Source organism: Triturus cristatus, chromosome 2_1, assembly GCF_964204655.1.
Source record: "Triturus cristatus chromosome 2_1, aTriCri1.1, whole genome shotgun sequence".
NCBI lineage: Eukaryota > Metazoa > Chordata > Amphibia > Caudata > Salamandridae > Triturus > Triturus cristatus.
Window position 1 is genome coordinate 163,123,925 of NC_140581.1, and position 24,658 is coordinate 163,148,582.

At 44.5% G+C, this 24,658-nt stretch overlaps 1 protein-coding gene across 3 annotated transcripts in view; it reads left to right on the forward strand.

Annotated features, from left to right (window-relative positions):
• Nucleotides 1-2,003: 2,003 nt before the first annotated feature.
• The window catches only part of SETBP1 (SET binding protein 1), a 289,316-nt gene continuing 266,661 nt past the window's right edge, over nucleotides 2,004-24,658 (forward strand). Inside the window, exons 1-3 of one of the 3 annotated variants that reach the window (XM_085629078.1) lie at nucleotides 2,004-4,053; nucleotides 4,159-4,179; nucleotides 23,683-24,312. In XM_085629078.1, the coding sequence (XP_085485204.1) occupies nucleotides 23,824-24,312 (489 nt within the window). In that variant the 5' untranslated portion in view covers nucleotides 2,004-4,053; nucleotides 4,159-4,179; nucleotides 23,683-23,823. The remainder of the gene's footprint in view (nucleotides 4,054-4,158; nucleotides 4,180-23,682; nucleotides 24,313-24,658) is intronic. The other 2 variants (XM_085629060.1, XM_085629069.1) reach the window with 2 other exon arrangements.

Genomic DNA, 24,658 nt, shown 5'->3' on the forward strand with positions numbered 1-24,658 from the left:
ATACCTGCATGCAGTCCTTAACAGCTCATTGCAGAGCTGTGAGTTTTAGATTGTACAGGATACTGTGTCAACTTTCAGTGTTTTGCTCAATAATTATAAAGGCACTTTATATAACAATCATGACTGGGGACAACAAACACCACAACCTGTTTCCCTTCGTATCACAACAATTCCATTTGATATGCCCCTCACCGGAATGCAGAGATTGAGAGGTACTTTCCCCGGCATGGAGAATAACACACAGATGCGAAGTACTAGATGAACTTCTGTATGTTTTTCCCTATTCTGGCAACAAAACACAAAAACTCTGAATCCATTTACCTCCTGCTTGGTGGTAGAGCAGGTGGTTTAATTGATGCAGGGTTTTGTTTTAGCCCGTCATGCTGGGGCATGGGCAGGAGGTGGGCAGAGCAGGTTTGTGCAGAGCTGTGGAGGGTCATTTGCAGTTCTCTCTGTTGTACTATAGCAGGGCAGGAGGAGACCAGGTGCATCGGCTGATCTGCGCATGGGCCCAGGCTTGATGTCCCTAGGCCTGGAATCCCCTGGTTTCGAGTGTGCAAAACCAGTAATTCCAGGTTTGGAGATACCATGCAAGTTAGAATGGCTGAGCGTGGTATCTCCGCATCAGTACTGCTTGGGCCATTGGTAATGAGGGCCTTAGAACATCTAATGTGAAGAAAGACCCAGTTGATTCCAGTTCCATTTTAGAAGTGGTTTTTGTCGTCTGTAATTTTCCAGAGTATTTTTTTTAAACTGTACTACTTACTTTTTTGCTGGTCATTGACAGCAAATTACCCAAAATTCTACATCCCACAACTGGATCCATTACAGCTCTTTTTGCATGAGTGCCAATTCAGATAATGCTGCTGTGTGACACACGGTGCCATCTCTCATCACACGGCCAACTGGTGAACTGCTACGATCTTACGTTACTGTCTCATGATAAAAAGTACATTGAGTAGGAATCTCTTGCACAGAATAGGTTTCCAGCTCAGGAGTGAACTCTCCGCACATCTAAGCTTCATTTAAAACCTCACTCAATAGGAGGTGGCTCCAGATGAGTATGTTCTTGCTGTGAGTGAGGGCAGGTGTGGCTATTTAGGCAGTGCAGGTGGACCAAATCCCAGATATCCATGGCTCCGTCCCTTCTCCATGGCTCCGTCCCTTCTCCAAGGCCCCGTCCCTTCTCCAAGGCCCCGTCCCTTCTCCAAGGCCCCGTCCCTTCTCCAAGGCCCCGTTCCTCTCCAAGGCCCCGTCCCTTCTCCATGGCTCCGTCCCTTCTCCAAGGCCCCGTCCCTTCTCCCTGTAACATCATTGAGTAGAGGTTGTTAGACCACCATTACAAGTTGGTCATTTTCAAACCCAATAAAAACCGACACCGAGGTGTCTGGTTTTTTATCTGGAGTGATGAATATCGCCCACTGTGAGCTATTTTAGCTATAACATGCAGATTTTGGTGCTTACCTCACCAAAACTGTATGTTCTGGTATTTACCAAGAATTGTTCCCCCAGCAAATTCTAGAGCTGGGTCCAAATTGGGATGGCGTAGTGAGCAAAAGAACGATGGATTAAGCCCAGATCTCTTGACTGGGGTGAGTGGGCAAAAAGTTTTAGCAGTCCGGCCATCATCTTGTAATTGCCCAGCATATTCAAGCAGGTTTAACCTGTTGAAATGTATTTTTAACACAAAATTCGTAATTCCGATATGTGCAGTAAGAGGATTTTCCATCCATATCTAAATATAATGCCCCACTCGATCTAAAGTTGGCAGGGTCGATTTCTAAGTGGCCAGCTAACATTTCTGCCACACGCTCTGTTTTTTCCTGACTTAGATTTGTTTACATTTGGCCTGCTGTTACTTATGTAGCATTTGGCACAGATGTTTGCTATTTTGTAGTACATTGTATCTATTTACGCACCGTTTTGTGTGGTGTGTGCACGATTACATTCAAAAAGTTACTCAAATCATGGCAACAATAGTAAAGACAACAAGCAAGGACTTTGATACATAGTTATGTCATTTAGCTTTATTTTTTGTTTTGACTGGAAATGGGCCAGATCCGTGACAGGATAATTCACCTAGATCTGTGGTGGATTTGTTCACACAACCTCGGGTTTCTTAAATGTGCTTGTTGGTGGTGTAGATGCTGCTATCCCGCGTGTTTCTTTCGGGGTGTGGTAGGACTGGCATGTAGGGCAATCGGGCAGGCCTAATGGACTAGTCTGACAGGTCACTGCATGGACCTTTTTTTCTTAACTCTATGCCTGTGTTATGGTCTGCTGCACGGTTTTACTGTGTATTTCCAGGATATTACAACAAACATTGCCTGCAGCAAGCTCAAAACCTTGCAGTCTTCCATAATTTGAAAAACATTTATAGAGTGGGTCTTTACAAGTTAATAACTGTTCCAGTTTGCACACATGGGTCACTTTTTCAGTTGTCTGGATCGGTAAAGGGGGGCACTCGATTTTGATGACCGGGTCGATTTTCTGTCCCAGTCCGACCCCAGTGGCCGCATACTGCGATGCCCTATCATACAATGTAACTTGTCCATCCTCTCAATCTGCTAGTTTGGTGGGGGGTGGCACGAGGCTCCCTCGCAGCATCGCCCGGGTGCGCCATGCTCCACTGCCTGTCACCGCCGTGAGTGACAGGCGCGCTCCCGTCCCCGCCTGGCAGGCAGAGGGTTAAGGCTGGGGCATGCTTTCAGTTTGGGGCCTTGCTCTGGTTTCCTTAGTGACGCGGGGACGGGCCCGGAGCAAGCCGCCTCCTCCTCCCGCTGCATCGTCTCTGAGCCGAGCCAGCTAACCTGGTGCGATGCAGCCGACGCCGACACACACCGACCACCGGGCAAAGTTGTTCAGGGCCGGCCCCTCCGTTTCCCAGAAGGGCGGGTGAGGGTTAGGCAGCGCGATGGTTCGTCCACTCCCCCAGGTACGGTGTGTGTTCCTTCCGGGGGCTGGGGGGTGCCACTGAACTCGCTTCTGTACACTGCATTTCTGGGGTCTGTGCTTGCTGCGTGTACTGTAGGTATTTTGGGCGGATGCAGTTGATGCTACCACTGGCAGTTCATGCACGCAATAAGTTGGGAACTTCAGGATTTGGATTCGCGAACCTGGCGTCCTTCTAGGCGCTACCACACACTACTGGATATTTCGCTTCTGACACAAAGCCGGGTGGCGGGAGGGCAGGTGGTCAGACACCACCAGGCTGGAAAACTGTGCTTTTTTCAGCCTCGCCCGCCAGAGGAGCTCCTGTGACATCTGCCCGCCCCGAGGCTGTTCGGCGGCCCCTGGGAGGGTGCTCGTTAATCCCTGTTCAGAGAGGGAACAACAGTCCAGCCGCCACCCCGCTCCTGGATCCGATTCATAGAGAGAAAAAAACGGCACTCCATTCTGAAGACAAAAAAAATCGGGGGAGCTCTGCTGCCCCGGAGACCACCGCCGACAGCTCCCCCTGCACCGCGAGGGTTTTCGAGGCGCATTGATTTTTTTTTTCTTTCCCTCCGCCAGCCGCGTCCTGCTCTTTCCCCGCGCTCTCGCTTGCTCGCTCTCTTTTCCCTCCTTGGCGCTCCGGGACTGGGAGCCCGGGCTGGGGAGGAGGCGGAGGAGGAGGCGGTGGAGGTGGCGGGGGAGCCTGCGGAGCAATCACAGGCAGTCCAGCTCTGATTAAACTGCAGTCATCAGCGAAACCTCCCTCTCCGCCACTGCGAAAAACCAGGAGCCGGCGCGGGGCGGGCGGAGCGCGGCCCCGTGCAGCCTCCCCACCCCGGCGATCCCGCCATCGACCCCGCAGGCAGCCAGTGGATCTCCGGACGGATCGATCGAAAGCCCCGGCGCCTCCTCCGTGTGAATCTCTGGCTCCTTCAGCTGCAGGAGACGCCATTTTCCCCTTGATTTTTTTTTTCCGCCTGGTTCTTCTCTTTTTGACAGATCCCGGGAATGGCAGCGCCGCGTCGCCCCGGGGGCGCCCTGCTCGGCCGCCCCCTCTAAGGCCCGGCTGCGGCGGGGTACTGACCGGGATGTGGACTGATGCCCGCCGCCGGGACATGGGTTAGTAAATGCCCCTTTTTGCGGCGACTGCCTGCGGCACGCGTGTGTGTGTTTTCCCCCCCCCCTTGAACCAAAAAGTTAACGCGATTCTTTCTCATTTTCCAGCGGGAGAGCTTGGTACTCCGAGTAAGTAAAGGGGGCGCTTTGCCCTGGGGGTCTGGCGTGGAGTACTGTGTGTGCATTGGCAATGGGCAGGGGCATAGGGGGTCATGTGTGTATCCTTCTTGGTAACTTGCTTTACGATATAGATTGTGTAAAAATGTATTTACTTGTCTCGTATGCAACCGTTTTGTAATGTAACGTGCATTTGCGAATCTGTAACTAGGTGACATTGAAAGGACACACAATTACACCCTCGCCATCAAAAACATACGAGTGCTCTTCTAAGCGGTGGTGGAGTGGTTTTCCACATTTTGTTATGTGTTGACATTTGTGATTACTAAATTACTGCCCACACCTGGCTTGCCTTGTGCGAGGTAAGGTGACGTTAAGGACTGCAAGTGGCCATTGCACAATCGGCCATGGGGTCTGTACGCGGTCAAAAGGGGGCGTTAATGTTTCTCTTCAGGGGAGAAATATCTGTCAAGGGAACTTGTCTCTGGGCAGACGAAAACACCCACAACAACCTAGCCATAAATACCACGCAGACCCTCTCAAACACAGACAACACACGCACAGAAACACATGTGCAGGCACACGCAGACTCCCACACGAAACGCCTGGAAAGCACACCAACACTTGGGGACCTTCTCCCGCACAAAACGCATACATTTAGAAATACACTGACATTGTGAAACAAGACGTGCGCGAACACTGTATCGTGTAAACCTCCCCCCATCCTCGCCACACAGATAAACATGCCTCGGTCCCATCTCGCCACACACAACTACCCTGGTTGGGCTTGAACTGGGCTCTGTAAAGGCTTCGCAAGAGAACCAGAAAACACAATGTTGCTGCCGGGATCATGATCAAAGGGGTCTGCCGGAGCCACTGACCCGCCACCGGCTGTCAGATTCGGCTCAGGCGCACCACGCCAGCTTTCTGCCGTGTGCTTTAAAGCCACCCCCTCAGAGAGCCACCCTTCCCGAGGCAAGGGGAGGGGGGGGGGGCACGACTAGACCATGCTAGCAGCTGAATGCACGTGGAAAGTCTCAAAGGGCTGAAAACATAACTTCTGGAGGGAGGCTCCACGGTGGACAGAATGGCGTGGACTGTGGTGATGACGCAGGCTTTGCAGGGTGATGGGGTCAGGGTCCCTGCTGCCCTCTATTCCTTGATGCCTTTACCTCGGAGTGACCTGGTCAATGTGCCCCTCAAGGCTCCTGCGATGCTTCAGCGCTTGATCAGACAGGCGGCCTCGGGGGGCGTCTGAGCCCCGCTGCGTGTTAGTCAGAGCCCCAAGTCCCATCCCACATGTTTATGGTGGAGTAATCGGCCATACTCTCTCAGATTTCCTCATTACGGCTCCTGTTTGGCAGAAATAAATGCGTTACAACCGGTAATGAGGACACAAATTCCCTCCATCAATCACCCCTCCCTCCCTCCAAAGCGGAACCGTTTATTTCATTTGAGTGCCCCAGTCCTTGTGATTGTTGCAACGACAGCTGAGATGCAACCGCACCAGCCTGGTCCCCACTATGCGCAGCTCTTACAGTGGTGTTGATGTTCAGTTAACTGATACAGCACCTCTGGGGTAGCCCACACCACCTCTTCTTTACATCCAGTTCATCAGTGATTCCCCGAGCTTTGGCCCTCTGAGGGACCTCAAGAGCCTACACCTTATATCATCTAGCCATGTTATTTTTTTATTGCGTTCATTAGCAGGTGTCGAGGCCCTGTATTTTTTGGCTGGACTTGTTCAGCATCGAACCTTGCTTTGCAAACCCGCAGCATGAAATTTATTGAAGTCGAGCGTTCTTAGCTAGGAAGACGCTGATCCTGGTAGTCCTCAGTTGTCTAGGGAAGTAATCGTTTGATCCCTTTGGTATTGACACAGGGCTTTGAGAAGCAAAGGGCTGCTACGGACTCCTGTGCGGTGTTTGATATTATTCGACACAGATACCGTATAAGCTTTATTGATTTAGCAGCCTCCGAGAGCGGATGGAAATCCTACCGCGTCCATGGTTAGAGTGGTGCTCTTCAGCCGTGATGTCACACATTCATCCCTCACAAGAGCATCTCGAGGCGTCCGAACAAGAGCGCGTAAAAGGCCGTTTAATGCAGAAGGTAAGTAGCCTTTCATTAGCAATACAAGTCTTCCAAGCCTTCTTTGAATGTCTTTCTCTGGACTCCAACATACAGCATTCCATAAAGTGTAAATCTCCGGCCTCTCTCAAATTCAGTTCTCAATAAAGTTCAATGTACTGTTTTGATGGTACCTCTGAACAGACATTTTATTTAGGATGCTCAGCAAATAATTTTGAATACAATAATCCCAAACAAAATTGTCTTGGAAGAGCTGTTAGTCCCATCTCTGTTCAACGCAGTAAATTCTAAGAGATCTGAAAGGAAAAAGTTCTCGGCAATCCTCATAGGAGAAATCCGAAAGTAATTATTTTCGGCTACATTTTGCTGAGCCTGTTCTCGCAACGTTGTAATTGCTTTGCGAGGACGAAAGTTGAGAAATGCACTGGGATTGGAGATCCCTCTTGCATCCCCTTGGAGGCACTGGCTGTTAGATTTACCACGAGAGCTTAAAATGCCAACCTTTTTTTTCCTGTAGACTCCCAGAGTTTAATTGAAAACAGGATTCTATTGAAATGCAGTTGTGCCAAGAATCTGCTCTCCCTTTAACCTGGGATGAGAAATGGGTAATTTGGCCGATGGAATTGGAGTTTCTAATCTCTGTTTCTTATCGCAAGGTACCTAAGACTTGCATTATTGCAGCATTATCGTCTAAGCAGGATGTATTGGCTGGAATCCATGAAAAAGTGCTTGATGGCTTCCATTGCAGACCTGAGTCCGTGGCATAGTGTTCGACTGGTGAATTACCCCACGCCGTCACTGGTCTTCAATTTTCCAATAGCGTCTTCAAGCATGGACCGTGCTTGAAGTTCTGTGGTGCTCCAAGTTGATATCATCCATTCACGTCAGCTTGCTACGCTGAGCACTTAAACATGATTGCCTTTTCACAACTCAGCAAATCCGTGGTTAGCACGCTGCAGCCGTTGCAGCCTTTCATAGCTCATTATAGCTGCAAGAGTACAAAGAGTGTTTTTTTTTTTATTTTCAGTTGAAACTTAGAGGAATGATACATTATACTTTGGCCAGAAGTGTTGACTGATCTGTATTTGTAAACCAATTTCTGCTTCATTTACAACTCCCTATGCACACACCTGGTTTTGTTGCAGGTAGGATGTGTTAAGCCTAAACAATTGTCTTGGCATTATTGGTAGCCTTTGGAAAGTGAGGTCTCGGACTACTGGTTCAGTTTTTAGCTGTGTATTATTGGACTTGATATTGTCGTTGACGTTGTTTCTGGGATGGTCATCTACTGAAGTTGGGTCAAAGATTTAGTAATCTCTTAGTATAGATACCACTAGCTGGTGGGCTGCAGTCAGTTGTTTTCGTGGAGTTTATTTTGCCTTGCCTGTTCAGATATATATATATATTTTTGTGTGTCAGTGTTGTAGAGGGGACAAAAATAACAAAATGGCTGCTTGTGCATGCACACACACTATGTTAAACTAGGAATCTTTTTTCAAAAAGAAAGCATAATAAACACCATTCCAAGATGGCTGCCCTGTGTGCAGTATATTGCATCGGTGAGACCATTTGGCTTTTGACAGTGCTTGTTGTTTGTCTGTCAGTGCTCTTCTACTCTTTTGGTGCTATATTTGTGTTCAATTATTTTTGATGTTGCATAGAATGTGTGGCTGCCTCATGTTTGGAACAGCGGGTTATGCCCTGGTACACATACTTATGAGATGGTTGTGTGTCTACGGAGAGGTATGTCTGAAGAAAACAGGACGTTTGCTACTCCTTGAACAAATCTACGGTGCAGCCATATCTGTAGTCTATTTTCAATCTGAATTCATGGGGTGGGGCATGTATAGTAGAGCTGTGTTTTTATGTTAGCAGTGTTTTGAGCACAGTGTTTTGAAATCTTTAAAATCTTGAACCCCCAGTACATGCTGACTTGGTCCCTGAGACCCAGCACTTGACTTCCCAATACTAGAGTCCTGGCTGAGAGACCTGACCCCCTGTTTACAATGTCAATGAGGCCCACTAGACCATCTCTACACACTGTGGGTTAATAGCTAGCCAGTGGAGGACACTTGAGCCTGTAGCACTACAAAGTGCTCACTACATTTACATAACATAAGAGGTGTATTTGTAGAGGGCATATTCACCAGCAAAAAGAGACCTTTGGCACTATTAATAGATAAATGTATTTACCCAAATTATTTTATTGACCATGGAAGGTTGATGGCACAAAACTCTGAGTGAGCCCGCTGGGATCTAAACATATAACCACAGGCTCAAGCACAGGTGTATGGAGAGAAGGCGTTACTCCAGTGAGCTATTACAAACTTAGGCCTTTCACAACATACACAAGTAAATGTCAGTTGAGGATTCCCCGTAACACATTCTATCACTGGTGAGGTCTGCTCTGGAGTACTGCATCTGTATCTGGAGTGTATAGGTGCAGACTTCGTACCAATTTATGTACATGCGGCACTCTGTAGCAGTATAGTCTTGTGTGGGATCTGATGGTGCATAGGAGTGGTATAACCAGCAGAACATGGGATGTTGTATTATTACTGTACACAATTTTGTGAAGCTTCATCTAGATTCCAGAAAGAAGTTGTGGGAACCACATTTCCAGACGGATCGAGGCGGGGTCAGTAGTCCTGTACAGTAAGGTGCCAAATGGGTTAAACCAGAAGTCCTGTAATGAGTCATTCAGTTATTCAAAATTATGCATTGTAGAGAAGTGAAGATGGGGATAGGATAGACCTCCTCATTCCTAAAGGAAACGGACGCAATTTTCATTAAAATACTCTTAAGTTAGAATGGCATTAGATGTAGGAAATTCAATAAAATTGTGTTTTTTCATTGCTGTTTTTTAATTTACTATGCAAGTCAAACAAGTCAAGTTTAATATAAGTTAATACATTCTTTTAAGGAGCTGTACAATAGGTAAACCATATAGGTTAACCTTTAGAGACATATGGAAGACAAAGGGAAGATGATATTTGGTAAGTAAGTGGTAGGATGGAGACAAGCAGGGACTGGCACATCACCTATGATGAGTTACTCCTGTATTAAATCACATTACTAATGTCAAGCTCTTCATTTGTTTGGTCGAGAGTTCTCAGTGTGTATTTGTGACCCAAACCCCTCATGGAGCCGACTGCCCACCTCTAAGACTGATGAAGGACTCTACCAAGGGTGTGTTTTCACAAACAGGATTTCTGAATGACTCTGACATGCAAAGACCCGGTTGAAGGTCTGTTATATTTTGTGCTCTTGTGTAATGGATTTGAATGGAGCTCTCTTGTGATGCAGTCTTGCAGAAATTCTGCTGAAGCGTCTGGCACCATTTGGAGTGTATAACCTGGGGTGAGTGATTCAAACTACTTTTGACTGCTCACTTGCAGGCGGTGTTCATTTAAAATGTTTTATGTGGGGTGCGTCAGGTCTATGTCCGAAGACCCGCCGTGTTTAGGATGGACTCTGACTCTCTGTGCCTGTAACCTCTGATAAAACCGAGGTACCAGTATCTGGCAAGTCCTCAATCTCAAACTCTAGCTGGTGGTAATCTACCTTTTGATTATAAACTCTTTTGTGGAACAGATCAACTGACTTTCATCTGCCTTGCATTTTTTTTTCTTTTTTATGTTCTGCGTCACAATGTCCTGATTGATTTCCCACTAGGTTAGCATTAAATGCCTACACTTCTTGTGACTGGACTACTGTAATAACTTGTAGCTCGGCCTTGCACTTTATTTTGAAACCAGACCGCAATGCATTCAAAACGCTTCTGTCCAACTTGTCTTGGGCTTAAACAGGCAAACTTCGGTTTCTGCTCATCTGAACTTGCTCTAGTGGCTGCCACTGGGACAGGGACACCTACTTAAAGCTGCCTGTCTGCCTTTAAGCGAGGCATGCCTCTGCTTCTAGTGAGCTGTAGAGACATTTGTTCAGTACAAAGCTGATGGAACGCTGCCTTCTGTGTCTTCCAGTCTTCTGGCGGTCTCAAAATTTAGCCATGTGAGGCAAGGTGGTCACACTCTTTCTGTGGCCTCTCCCTAGGCCTGGATCTCTGAGCCACCTCAGCAGACTGTTTAATTTCTTCAGCAACTGCGGTCTTGTCTCTTTGCAATGGGTTAATTATTCGTGCACTTGTTATTTAAACAACCTAGCACCAGGGCGCCCTGCTTGTGGTAATTGGTGGGATATTCAAGATGATTTCCTTCATTCAGAGCGTGTCTATTCATGGCCGGACCTTCTACGGATGGGGAACCGCAGCGGTGCCAGTTGTCACTATGGTGCTGCTGTCCACCTTAGCAGCTGATGAAGTCCCACTGGTGCAAAAAACAAAAGCCACATTTATTCAGTGTGTCTGCCAGGAGGGTTGGAACAATAATGGATTACTGGTGATGTCGCCGGCCTAGTGCTTAGTATGGCCGCGGCGAAAGGTCAAGATGGGCTGTTGAAAATGTTTGGTCTGCAAGAAAACCGGATTGTCCAGTGTTTGCAATGGGGCTGGTGCAGACATTTCCAGGGAAGGGCCAAATAAGAGCAGTGAAGCAAGAGCAGAGGGGGAGGATCTAGGCATTACAGGCATTGAGGAGGTGGAGCTTGTCTGACTCGTCAGCTACCTGGCAAACATGGCTGATGCAGAAGCTGGCCTGCAGCATGGCAGGGATTGATGGCGCAATGGCTACTTAAGTGACCCTGTACACACTGGATTGAGATGAAATTATTGTTTTAAAGACACAAGTGGATTTTCTTATCAAGAACGATAATCGCAGAGATTTTTAAGGTTTTTCCAATTTGTATTCTAAGGCTTTTGTTTGTCTGACTGTGAGAGCATTAAAAAGCTTCTGAAGTTGGAAGGGCTGCTAGACGTTTTGAACCGGTGCCATTTAGGGATTTAAAACTTGCACAATGATACGGACCCTGTGAAAATATAGGCCGGCTGAATTACGGAGTCTCAAAAGGTCTGTAGTCGGAGTGACAGGGTCTAGTGAAGCAATGGGTCAAAACGTTCCGCTGTACAGAAGTAGTTGGAGGTTCTAACGCCAACCATGAGACGGTCCGTTCAAAAAGTCAGTCTCATCGAATTGCTTTCTTAAATTAGCAGCGATAAAGATGCGCTTTCACCTGGTTATGGTCTAGTGTCATGTGTGCTGGTACCACTAATGGAAAGAAATTGAGCTTCTCTCTTCATAGAGAATTGAGAGGCTAAACTGCCTGGTTGTTGTTAGACTAGAGCATGCATGCTACTGTAGTACAGCCTTGGTCTGGATCTGGTACCCACTGTGATTTTTCGGATTCAGGCAGACTAGAGGCTGGTTACATTTATTACAGTCTGCGGTGTATTTGTGGCTCTGTGATTTACATTATGTATTCTACTAATTGATAGGAGTTAAGATGGTGTGGCTTGAGGTCTTGTCAAAGTGTTTGTGCTGTATAAATGTAAATCCGTATTTGTAAAGCGCGAACTACTCACCCATATGGGTCTCAAGGCGCTGGGGGCCGTTGTGGAAATTAAGTGAGCTATTGCCCAGAGTCACATGGTGCTGAGCTGAGCTGCCACCGGAGCCAGTGATCGAACCTGTGAGCCCTGTGCTCCGAAGTCAGCTGTCCTGGCTGCTGCACCACATCTCTCCACTGTATGGGTTATTGAGTTTTCTCATTGCTTGGTAAGTTTTGATAAAAGTGTGTTAACTGGCGTTAGTGGTGTTGGGGTGTCAGGATGGCTATTTGCTGACCTGCCTTGCTGTGTTCTGTGAGCGTAAGAGGTTCTGTTCTGTTGTTAGCTGGTATGTGTAGTATTGTGAATTATAACATAACATGCATTTGTAAAGCGGACATTTCCCCCATAGGCCTCTTGGCACTGAATAACAAATGTTTGTTACCCAACTCAATAGTACTCATTTTATCGAACTTAGAATGATGAAAGGCTGAGTGGTCCTGACGGGATTTGAACCTGTGACCATTAGGTCGAGCACAGGCCCCTACAGTGGACGCATTAGTCCACTAAGCCACCAGACCTGGCATCCTAGGTGCGGTTGTGAACATGGTGATAGCGAAACGTATAGAATATAATTGGATGTCTCTTTAAAATGTTATATTAGTTGCACTGTGTGGAAATATTGTGTGAGTATACTTGGCTCCGTAAATTGTAATCCCTACGCAAGCACCTGTTGTCTCAGGGATCACAATTATAAATGGTGTGATGTTTATCTCCCCTTGTAATTACTGGGTGCGATAAAGTCCACGCCCCATGTTACCTTTTGGCAGGTCAAACCTGCTGGAATTTAAAGAGTGAAAAAGATCTGGAAAAAATGGAACCTGCGGATTGGGTGTGGTAAGCTTGAAATTCTGCCTGTTATGCCCCATTTTCAGGGCAACGCTCTGTACAGGTTATTAATTATCGCGCCTGATAAATTCCAATCGTATTGGTGTAGGATTTTCTCAGATGAGGGAATTATCCTTTCTGATCCCAGAGCACTGATAACCAGGCCCATAGTGCCCTCTTCACCAGCAGTGCGGACGAGGGCCAGATATTAGTGATTACTCCGCAGAACTGTCAACATTAAATGTCAGCGAACTATTGTGAAACTAATATTGGAGATTATGCAGTCAGCCAGCCCTGGGTGTAATACAGCGAAAAAATCAGGTGCCATTCCTTTAAATCCTTTAAATAGTACAGGAAGAAAACCAGCCATGAACTCAACAGACAGGGTTTCCATTGTCTGATAAGGGTTTTCTTGAAAGGGATCATGTAAGGTTCATCCACTGGTTGCTTAAACTTATTCATTGTATGGTCATAGTGATGTTTTTTCTTTCCTATGGATTCTCTTTGTTACATGTTTTTATAAAGCGGTCCTTCTGATATTACATAGTGGGCTGACCGAATGCTTGGTTGAGATATCCACAGATTGCCTTATGTAGATGTTAACTGTCTGCTTGTTTTGCCTAAAGAAGGTCTTCTTCTAATCGGAGCAGGTTGATTTCCACTGAGCTGTTTGTGTTGACTGTTGCCAAGTACTATAATTGTATAATTCTGGAATATTTGTAGTGCTTGCATTTCCTGTTTCCATCTGGAGCATTTAAATGGATGTAAACAAATTCAGTTAAGAAACTAAGTCATGAACTGCAAAATTAAGTATAAGGGTTTTCCGTGAGGCGTTACTGTGTGCCACCCATGTCCAAAAAGTAATTGTCAACTGATGTGGAAAGCAGAATGGAGATTGGCCGTTTTCTAGACTTTTTGGGGTTCTTTCCTCAATTTATGCAGGTGTGCTTTGAAGGCAGTATGTTTCAAGAGCTGGTGTGTGGGATTTGATAATGTTGACTTGGAAGGTTAGGCAGCAGAAGTCGCGGTGATTATCAATATGACATAGGAGCTTGCGATTTTGTCAGTGAGCATGTTTTGTGATGGCTAGATGCTGTTAATGGTGGGAACTCGGGAAGGGGTCATTTTCGCCTTAGATACTTTACTAATAATTGGTTAGCTTAGAGAGCTGGTTTGGTCTGGCCCCTTCAGTATGATGCTGTTAATGGTGGCCAATAGTCAGGCTGACAGGCGTGCCGATTCAATGAGCACTGCCGCAGAATGTGTGCAGTTATAGTGAACACATTAGAGCTGATGGATTACTATTTTTATTGAAAAGTGTTTTTATCAAGAAAATCGTTCTTAACGTTTTAATGGCTTTAAAGTTCCCATAATTGGTGGTGAATGAGGTGTTGGCGACCACAAACGACTAGGAAGTCTGATCCCAACAAGATTTAGCAAGGCTATTCTTAGAAGTTCAAATATTGATCAACCAGGCAAGCCCTGCTGGTCGTGGTCCATGATTACACATGACGGATAGATGGCTTGAACAATATCGGTCTCTTTTGTGAGCTTGCTTTTTGCTGTTAAAATGTTATTACTGCATTGGCAAAATAGCCATTACAGAGTTGTTTCGGCTGTTTCATATCCGACACACAGGTTATGGAGGCGTACAGGGTTGACAGGTGAACAATTGTAGGGTAGGAGAAATAAAAGCAGCATTTGGTTAGAGGATTCTGTGATTACAGCTTATGTTAATGTTTGCAAAGCGTGTATTGTGTGCTTAGAAGCTTATTGCACTTAATTAAGTTACACATTTGAAAAGACAGATAGTAGGGGAGAGATCCTTGGTTTACAATCCAGAGACGGGGGCAACCTCGGAAAGTATTGTTCTGCTTGAAACCGCTCTGGTTATTTTCTTCAGCTAGCCAATGGAGTTTATATGCACGAGGGCATCTTTGAGTTATGTTGCTCACCTTTGCGACTGATCACTTCAATTTAAATTACCGGGAACAGTCACAGTTGGAAAACCGATGTATCAAAATTGAGCTCTGGATAAACAACTCACCATTTTGTTTGGTACACGTGCAAAATAAAGAGTGCCCAGTACAGGTGGTTTTAAATGCTCCCTTTTGTAATGGAATTCAAGATCATTTTAAGGAAATTGAATATTTAGTGATACTTCCAGTTTGTCGTGATGTTACTCTCAACAGCCAGCAAGATGGCTCAGTAAGTTAAGTGCTCCCCGCTGACTTTTACTGTGATCTGAAGATCAAGGGTATGATTCCCAGGGAGACTAAACCAGTCTTACATTTTTCCTAATACAGTCAACTGAGCAACAAGTATGTGGTAATGAGGACATTAGTTATTTACAATAGCAGATATATAATACAGTGTGCTATATAAATCCAATAGCTGTTGTCATTACTGTTGATTTCTAAGAAATGCTGGCAAAGGGAGCAAAAAGTCTGGCTGCACCTGCAAACGTTTTAGGAGTCGAATCCAAAACTTGGTAGGTGTAAAGTAAGTCTCTGTGTAAAGCATGAACATTCACTCCCGCTAAAGGTTAAAATAAGAATAGACTGCGCTCCTGGGTTCAGCTGGAACCAGTGCATGATTAATGCCTTCCAATTCACAGTACAAGAGTGATCTTGCTTTGGTACAAGTGTCCTTTTACCATGGATAGGCACAAACGCCAGCGATGGAGCGTTCCCAGGTCATTCAGACTCCCTGTGCTTTGCGCTGAATGAATGTAACACTTGTGGGGTGTAGCTCTGCTAATTTGGTCCCTTCTCTGCAGTTATTGGTTAGGTGACTTGTGAGGCTGAGGGTCATGAAGCTGGTTCTGTGAGTACGGAGTCAGAAGTTCGAGTGGGAAGGCTTCTGTCCAGCTAAAGGTCCTACTGAAGTTTTCTCAGCCACCTCTAGCAGGTGAATTGATTTGTCCGAATGAGATAAGCTGAGATTTCGATGTGAACTTGCGTCATAACAATAGTTACCACTACTGCCTGGCAGACCTCGTGAGGATACTTCAGAGAAGATCCAGGTTGTCGTGCGAGGTGCTGATCGCGTGCCTCACCTATAGTAATCTAAAGCCTTTTGTTCATGGCTTGGTTGATTGACCTAAGTAGAGTGGGAGGATGGGGATGCAGATGTGTGGCTGTTTGCTGATGCATTTTGTTCTTGAGGTACAGCAGTCAGTTTTGTATTTAACAGTCTTCATAATCTTTCTACACATCACAACTCCAGGGCAGATGTGCTGCGATCCGGGCATTTTCCGTCTTCGTGATATGTAGGAAGAGTTGAGTGTTATTAATGTAGGAGGAGTATTAGAACTAGAGCAGGTTGTTCTCCCTGGGATCTACAGGAGGGATGGCGGTAAATGTGAATGCTTCCTTATTTTAATGCTTCATGTTTTTCTCTATATTCAATTCTCTCCACTAACCACAGTGAGCTTGTAGGACCCTCATCCACCTAATATAGCCTATCTTCAAGGCACTTAGGATCAATAGATCGAGGTGAATCCTATTCAGTTAAGAGACCGCTTCTCTGTTAGAACGTTTTTCAGCGCTGTAAGTTGCCTTGGCGCGTTGGTTTGAATGCCTAACGTTTCCCTAGACTCATCCAGATCAGCAGTAGCTTGCTTTTCCCATGCTTAGTGAACAGTTTTAAAATTCTAGTTATTTAAGGTATACCATAAAAGTTCTCATTTTACACTCAGAAGTGATTTATAGACCCTATAGGAAAGACAGATAACATAATTAAAAAAATATAGTGTCTCTTTGAGGTTTGCAAAGCTTCAGAAATTTGGAGCGGGACAAAGACCACGTTTTCTTGTAATTTACCAGTTTAGTAAATAATGCTAAAAGTCACACAGTGCAATACCTTCAGTATTTTGTAAGTATTAGCCTGATATGCTCGCAGTAGCTGTGAGTGGGTATTGTGCAAACTGTGTCATAGTTTGTGAACACCACCTGCTTTTCACTTCTAAGATCAGTATTTGAGCCTCTGGCAGTTCACATTTTTACTATGGATTTATATTACCATTGAATGAATAGTAAAACTCAAAGTGCAGCAATGCACAGAGTTGAAGTTATTCTAGACAAGTACTTCCCCAAGCGTGGGAAAGAGGAGCCAATAATTGGATTTAAAAAAAGAATTTCAGATTAAAAAAAAAAAAAAAAAAAAAAAAGATTTGGCAGGGCTCGCTCATTGTGAAATATGTTTGCATTTCACATTTGAACAGGTTACTGCAGCTTAAGGATAATGTGGAAATTCAGGCAATACAAGTTTATTGCTTAGTACATATAGTCCAACTCGAGGATTTTTTCCCAGGTGTCTCCTGTCAGTTGCATTAGGCAGTGTTTAAGGACAAGCAGACGATGCACCATGACTCAGCGCTTTTAGTTAATGATGTCAAAAGAACCTATAAATTTGCGCTGTATGGCTGGGTGTCTATAATTTCCTCGCTCCGAGACGTCCGTAGTCTCCTGCATGGGTGTCTCCGGAAAGGCAACGTTGCCGCTATCCATCAACCATTGCTCTAATGTATATCCTGCTCCGTAGCTTCATCTGTGCAGCTTCGATGAGATCTTATTTGATTTGCCGTCACTGATTATGCTGAGGGTCCAAACGGCTGGCCAGAGGATGATCAAGTGTCCGCGTTTCCTCAAAAGATTTGAGAACGTAATTTCAAGAGACTCTCAGATGACAGAAATATTTTCATACGGCAGAGTTTAATTAAAAATCTATGTGCAGGAAGTGTAATAGCATACTTAAACTGGAAGACTTCTGCCATGCTGACTGCCTTTTGGATTCTCCTCTGTGCCGGAGGGTAATTACCTCGCAATAGAGATATCCAGTTATGTCGCTGGCAACACCAGGTGAGATGATTATGTACTGTATCAGGGTTCATCTGAGTAGTACAGTAATAGTTTGCAATGGAAAGCCTTTTTACTGTCCATTGATGCCTACCTCTAAACGATGTGGCTGTATGCCATAATATATGTAATGCTTTAAAGTAGATTATAAAGCCTTCTAGACCGCTGCTGAGGGCTATACAGATTATTGAAGGCACTGAACCCGAGCAGTAGGCTCGAGCTGCAGGCGAGGGCCTTACACAGCCGGTATAGCCCGAGGCAGAAGGGCTACACCGCTATTAGATCACTACACCTACTGAGGGTAGACTGTTCTAAATTAAAATGGGAGAAACAGAAATTGCTTATTAAAGAAGGAACACTCCCCTTTCATACTCTTATGCTAAAACAAGACTCAAACATGTTTCTGCTCCGAGCCAACGATCCAAATTATTTTAAAAGAATCAAATTTAAGACCGCCAGAGACCTAATAAAGATGTGGGGTAATATCTCAAATTACTGTAAAATAACTTATTATCATCCAATGATGCCGCTATGGGGTAACCCGGGTTTACCGGGAATCTTTAATGACCACTCTACTCATAGCTGGTCTAGGAAGGGTATTAGTGTATTAGGGGATCTATATGGCACTCATGGGTTCATAGAATTTAACACTCTTAAACTACTATTCGATCTCCCTGAAACTATGAGATACAAACACTTACAGCTGCACGACTATTTGATTAATAAAAAACAAATTTTAGCGGCTACAGACAACGAAATCTGGTCCTGCCTATACTCTGGAAAAACCAAATCAACTATAAGAGATACTTATCAGGTTCTATCTTGCTTCAAACCAAATGATTGTTCTAAGCTAGCAGATAAGTGGGGCAGGTTATTAGGTATAAATATTACAGCAAGAGAAATAGGGAGCTCTGTCAAACATTAATAAACGGGTTCGCTCTTCAAGCCTAAGGCTTCAACAGTTCAGAACGAGCTGTATGCTATACTACACGCCCGAAATAATATCTAAATGGTCTTCTAATAATTCCTCTAATGATCGAACTAAATGCCCTAAATGCTCAACAGAGGCCGCCGACTTGATACACATGTTGTTTTCCTGCCCTACCCTCAAGGATTATTGGGGGGACATCCAGAATGTTCTAAAAATCAAACATATTCAAATACCCATATTTACCGCTGCCTCAGTTTTGCTCGACATTTATTGTAACCCAATCCCACAAGCTGCGTTGGCCTCAATACTAATGTCATGCGCTAAATTAACTGTGGCTAGAGCCTGCATTCGCACTGATCCACCCACGGTTTGGGACTGGTGGGCGTTGGTTACTGAGATCTACACCATGGAGTCAGCTTTAGCTAGGCTAAGAGGGAGCCGATCCACGAGCAAACATGAAAAAAATTGGGGAACATTTATAGGATGAGACGGGCTCTATTATCTTCTTAATTTACCTTCCCCCTTTTTTAATTTTTTATTTTTTTCTCTGTCCCCTCCCGTATTTACAGCTTAGTATTGCTGTTTAGCGCTGAGAATATATTATAATTTTCTTGATCATAGATGTTAACAGATGTATGTATTAATATGTGTTTCTCCTGTCAGCCTGTTTATTAAAAAATATTTTTAAAAAAAGGGAGAAACAGAAAGAACTCTAAACGATGTGGCTGTATGCCATAATATATTTAATGCTTTAAAGTAGATTATAAAGCCTCCTAGACCGCTGCTGAGGGCTATACAGATTATTGAAGGCACTGAACCCGAGCAGTAGGCTCGAGCTGCAGGCGAGGGCCTTACACAGCCGGTATAGCCCGAGGCAGAAGGGCTACACCGCTATTAGATCACTACACCTACTGAGGGTAGACTGTTCTAAATTAAAATGGGAGAAACAGAAAGACAAACATTGGAACGTTGGATCAGAAGGCTTTTACGACCCATTATTAGCCCGGAGGTACTCCATTGCCTTCGATGGAGCTCTCAACATTCCAAAGTTCTAATATTCTGAGTGTTCTGTTTGTGTTCTGCAGTCTTTGAATTGTCTTCACTTCTTGTGTTGGACACTTGCCGGTTCCTCCCTCCATGAAAGGGTGTAGTTAGTCCTCAAAAGTTTGAGACTCCAGCCTAGATTTACTGCTTTGTTTATACTACTTGAATCAATGGAGTTTTTCCTGTAGATTCTTGAAACAATGTTTGAGAGCAGTACTACAATGTTGATGGATATGCTAAGCAGGTTAGCAGCACTTTAGGCTTGGGGCCAAAGGTCAGCAATGTGTCTTTATACAACACTTTAGGCCCACTCGCAGCCACCATAGTTCCTGAACTCGATGCATGGTCCTAGCTGAGGGTCTGTGAAGCTGCCTCCTGCTATCTTAGAAGTGCCGTCTTCTTCGGTAACGAGGTAAGACTTGAACATAGTGACAGCAGAGCTGATCTTCTGAGAGATGATGGAGTCTAAGAGAAATACGTACATGCTGTTCTGCCAATGGCACCACCGGTACAACTACAGCTCTGTGTGGAAAGAGTGCAAGCACCACAGAGCAGGCGATAGTCGAGATGAAAGTCCAGGCAGTGCAATCATCGGGTGGTTATTAGCGCAAGCCACATTAGTTGATATACAGGCATGATGGTCACCGTGAACGCACAACTTAGACAAGCCAGTACATTTCAGTGGTTCGACAAAGCTTCAACAAATGTGGCTGAAAAAAAGATGCAGCATGGGTGGAAAATAATTGTGGCAAATAAGTGAGTAGTATTTTTCTGAAATGTAATGAAATTCCGTGAAACTTTTGCAGAATTGTAGACTGAAATGCGATCCTCCAGTATTCAGAACAAACGCCTCCTGCACAAAAGTGTTGCAAAATACTGGCACAAGGCTGCTTCAAGCAAAACGTGCCTCTTGACAAAACATTTTCAGTGTGAACCAGCCTCTTGCAAGATGTTTTTTAAATGCAAGTTGCATAAAAGGTCTGTCCCGCAGAGAGATTTCCAAATTTTTCCCAGGCCTAGATAAAATGCACCTTATTTCAGCAGAGCTTGATGGTAGTATGAGGGCCCAGCTGCAGACTTTCTCGTGATACACAAAATACACATTGAAGCAATGTGGGACCCTAAAGCAGTCATTTCGAATTGTAAGATCTCCCGCCTTGGAATGCAGCTTAGTGTCCCACAACGAGCCCCACCCTCTTTCCCTTCCTCTTGCTTCCATTGTGAAGCCTATTGCACACCAACCATCATATTACACCTATGCTGAGTTGAGAATGCTTCCTTTTTGTCTCATTTAATTTCCGTTTGTTTTTTGCTCTTTATCCACTTTTTTCAGCGACACGGTTACATTTTCAGAAAGATTTCCCACTTATAAGTTACTGACCCTTACCAATTTTATGTCTGTGTATCCTTCAAGCGTACTACAGATCTCTGCTTGAAGAGAGATCCATTCTGCACTAGCTCCAGGCAGGCATATTCTATTTGTTGCCACCTATTGGTTTGATCATTGCCCGTGGTCATCATTTATGTGCCATGGGCCAGTGTGGGTTTTCGTGGCTGTAGTAGCAATCTGTAGTGTCTCCTGATTCTTTGGTGCCATAGCAGAACCACACTTAGAAGTGTTAGTGAGTTTCATTACCTGCCTTTTCCTCCTTTAACCCAGGGTTGTCCAATAAAGGTCCAGAGATCACTGGATCGGTGTTGTAAATTGAGTTGCATTCAGGTTCATTGTATGTACATATATTTTATGTGAATATAAAGCGGATCTGGCATGGATCAAGCCCTCCTGGACCTAAGCCATGCATTTCTGCTTTAACAGAGTCATTAACTCCGTTTTATCTGTTTAAAGCCAGGGGCATTGGTATAGATTGGATCCTGTTTGTGCTATGGCGTATGGTGCAGTGAATGGTTGCCTGTTTGGAGTAGATCTACTTCCACATGGCTGCCAGTCACACCTAATTTTAGCCTAGCCTGCGGTGTAAATCACACCTCATACCTGCTGCATTTGCAGATTCTGGCTCAGTGTCAGCTACAGTATTTTCCTTGGGGCTATAGGGGTTTGCCATGTGCTGTTTTTAGACGTTCTTGAAATGTGCATCATTTCCTTTCACTTAATTATACAACATTTTGGCGAAATTAAGCGAACTGTTAATCTGTCACTTTGTGCTGTATATTTTACCACGTTATATGTCCCCTTTGTAAGGCGGGATGCGTTTCACGCTAAAAGTGCAAAAACAAAAGAACCATGAACAGTGTCTCACTTTCTGTTGTTTCCATGTGTTTGCTATAAAGTTTCACCATGAATGCATGTGTCTTGTTATTACATAAAGTGGCATCATTTTGGGAATTTCTCGTTCCTCGAAATTCCTGAAATCGTGATGGCGTAATTTAAATTTTGCCAAGACATAGTGCTGTTGAGCTTGCCAAATGGCAGTTGGCTAGGGATAAACTTCCCTCTGATGATTAGACCGTCTGATGTCACCCTCCTGGCCCAAGAGATAATGTTGACTATATTTGCCTGCTCTCTAATTAGGATACCATTTTAGCTGCTTGTATTTCTGGGTGATGCAGCTTGGCAGCAGCTGGCTCAGGCCTAGAATACATAATTTGTATCCTTCATTGTGCACTTGGAGGTGTGTGTTTGTGATCACTACCTTTATTAAATCTTGCCGTGTTAACTGATATTTCTACTCCATACGGGAACTCAGTCTTGGGGTGTTACAAACAAGTGATGGACTCCACAATGGATGCAAGTTTATCATCAGTCATCGGTAATAATTGAAACCCATGACATAAATATACTTGAGCAAAAGAGAGACCAAATGCATCCTGATAAATTCCAAATTGGGTCAAATTATAAATGTTGTGGTGTTAACACCCGCACGGTCCACTGTCACCACAAAGCGGTCTTTTGTGGTTTGTAGCTGGATCAGTGTTTGGAATAATCTTGCTTAACATGTAGGGATTAATGCCCTACAAATCTTACAAAGATCTTAGTAACGTAGATTTTCTGGGATAACATCAAGAAACCAAACCTGTGAACCCTAAATGTTTTTCCCCTAATCTTGACGCTCGTGGAAGTATAATCTGTGTTATGGAGAATATTGGTGTTCAAGAAGATCACATATGAAAATAAATGTATTTTTTTTTCCTTAAAACACCTATATTTAACCCCATTTAACCAGTGTTGACTGATACTGATGAGAATTGTCTCAGCATAGGTGATCTTAAATTCAAACGATCTGTCCGATGACACAGGAGTTGCTGACTGGTTTTCAGATGTGCAGTGGTTATTGTGCCGACAAACCATTCTTTTGATGCTTGTATTTGTTCTGTTTTTTTTTTTCTGTTGTAAGAGGGAGGCAAACATCATCTACAATATTTATTTATTTTATACATGGAATGTAGCTAGAGGTTATTGCTGGTGCATTTCTCTGGCACGTCTGCCCACTGGGGTGTCTCTTGGGGACTGTGGTAATATACGGTTGCTGACCTCTGCAGTGATCTGGAAGGGTACGAGCTTGAACCCGGCAATGTAGACTCCGCCTTCCATCCTTCATCAATGAATAAATTTGGTACCATTAAACTTGGTAACAGTTGCATCTAAATTATTGATGTGGCCCAGGTCTGATGACCCGAATTTAATAGATGATTTCATGTCAGTCTTAAAACAGGTGTATGGCTATTTTCAAAGCTATAGTGGGGGTAGTGGTGACTGCAAGTTTTAATTACCCCGTATAGAGTTATTTTCCTAATTATTTGGCTTTTTGGTCGTATCATAGTATGACGTATTCAGCTACAACACGCCCTGGAAAATAGGTTCATCTTACCTCATTAAACTAATTAGTGCTTTGATACATTTTTTTTAAATGTGATCAATACCAGAGGTCTAGGAAGTATCAAGCCGTTAATACTGTAATGCCATGGAGAATGTGGCTGATTATGAGTGGCACAGTGTAACATGAAGATATTCACCACTAGCTTGTATTTACTGCTATTCTTACTTTTGCACGTTTAATGTATATTTTCACTAGCATTTTCTGCCTATTAATATATGTTTAAGCAGTCACTTTCCACACCGTTGCTCTTGGTTAAAGTTGTGTTTAAAGTGCATATTTTACTCAACAGGACTATACAAACATTAGAACAATCTGTGGCTGGGATCTTGTGTGGTTGTGCTGTAAATGAAATTGTTCTGCAGTGTCATGCATTCAGGATGATGTCAATCTGATTTCTGATCTTTACATTTTCTTCTCTTTGAACAGGTTCAGAGTTTAGCGCATTTGTACTCCTTACTATTTGCGGACAAGTGGGAATCAAAGTTTGACACCTAACTGGTGCCTTACTCTGGATTTTATTTGGCCCCTGTGCCCCTGCAGCCTATCATAAACTTCTGTTGGATTATTATGGAGTCAAGGGAGACCCCAAGCAGTGCCCGGCAGAGGGGGACCGAGGCTGAGTTCCATCCTGCTGCTTCCTCCATGAAGCCCCCTGCCACCACTAGCGGCCCCGGAGAGACCAAGGGGCCCGCTCCTGGATCTGCCAAGGGGTGTCCTGCGGGCAGAGCACGTATGGAGACTGAGGAAGAGGATGACCTGGGTTTTGTGCGCGATGTGGATTCCACCTCAAATGCCGACAGTGAGAAGTGGGCAACTGGGGACGGCCTTGAAGATCAAGAGTTTTCCATTAAGGAAACTAATTTTGCAGGGGGGAGCCTTAAGCTGAAGATTCAGACCACAAAGCGGGCCAAGAAGCCCCCGAAGAACTTGGAGAACTACATCTGCCCCCCTGAGATTAAAATTACCATCAAGCAATCTGCGGAGCAGAGACTCTCAAAGTCTGGGAAAAATAGCAAAGCAGCAAAGGAGGAAGACCGGGCACACTGCAAAAAGAAGGTAAGGAATCCAGGTGCCCCAGCAATTAAATTACTGCTTTTAACATGTCTTATTCATTCTCTCTATTTCAAACATAGGTTTACATTAAAAACGTCACAGATTTCACTTACAGCACATGCATTGTGTGAAGGTAACCCAATGTTTAGATTTCTACATGCCGGACATCTTACTTCTTGGCATGCTGAAATGGGACAGAATCCATTTCTGCTTCTCCACTAGCGCTCAAACAGACGCCCTTGCATGGGTTGGAGACACCTTACCTTGTGTAACTGGCTTCCTCCTTGAGGAACAGTGGAACCTTTGATATTGTAAAGTGTATCCTCTGCCTTAGGCAGTCATTTTCAGA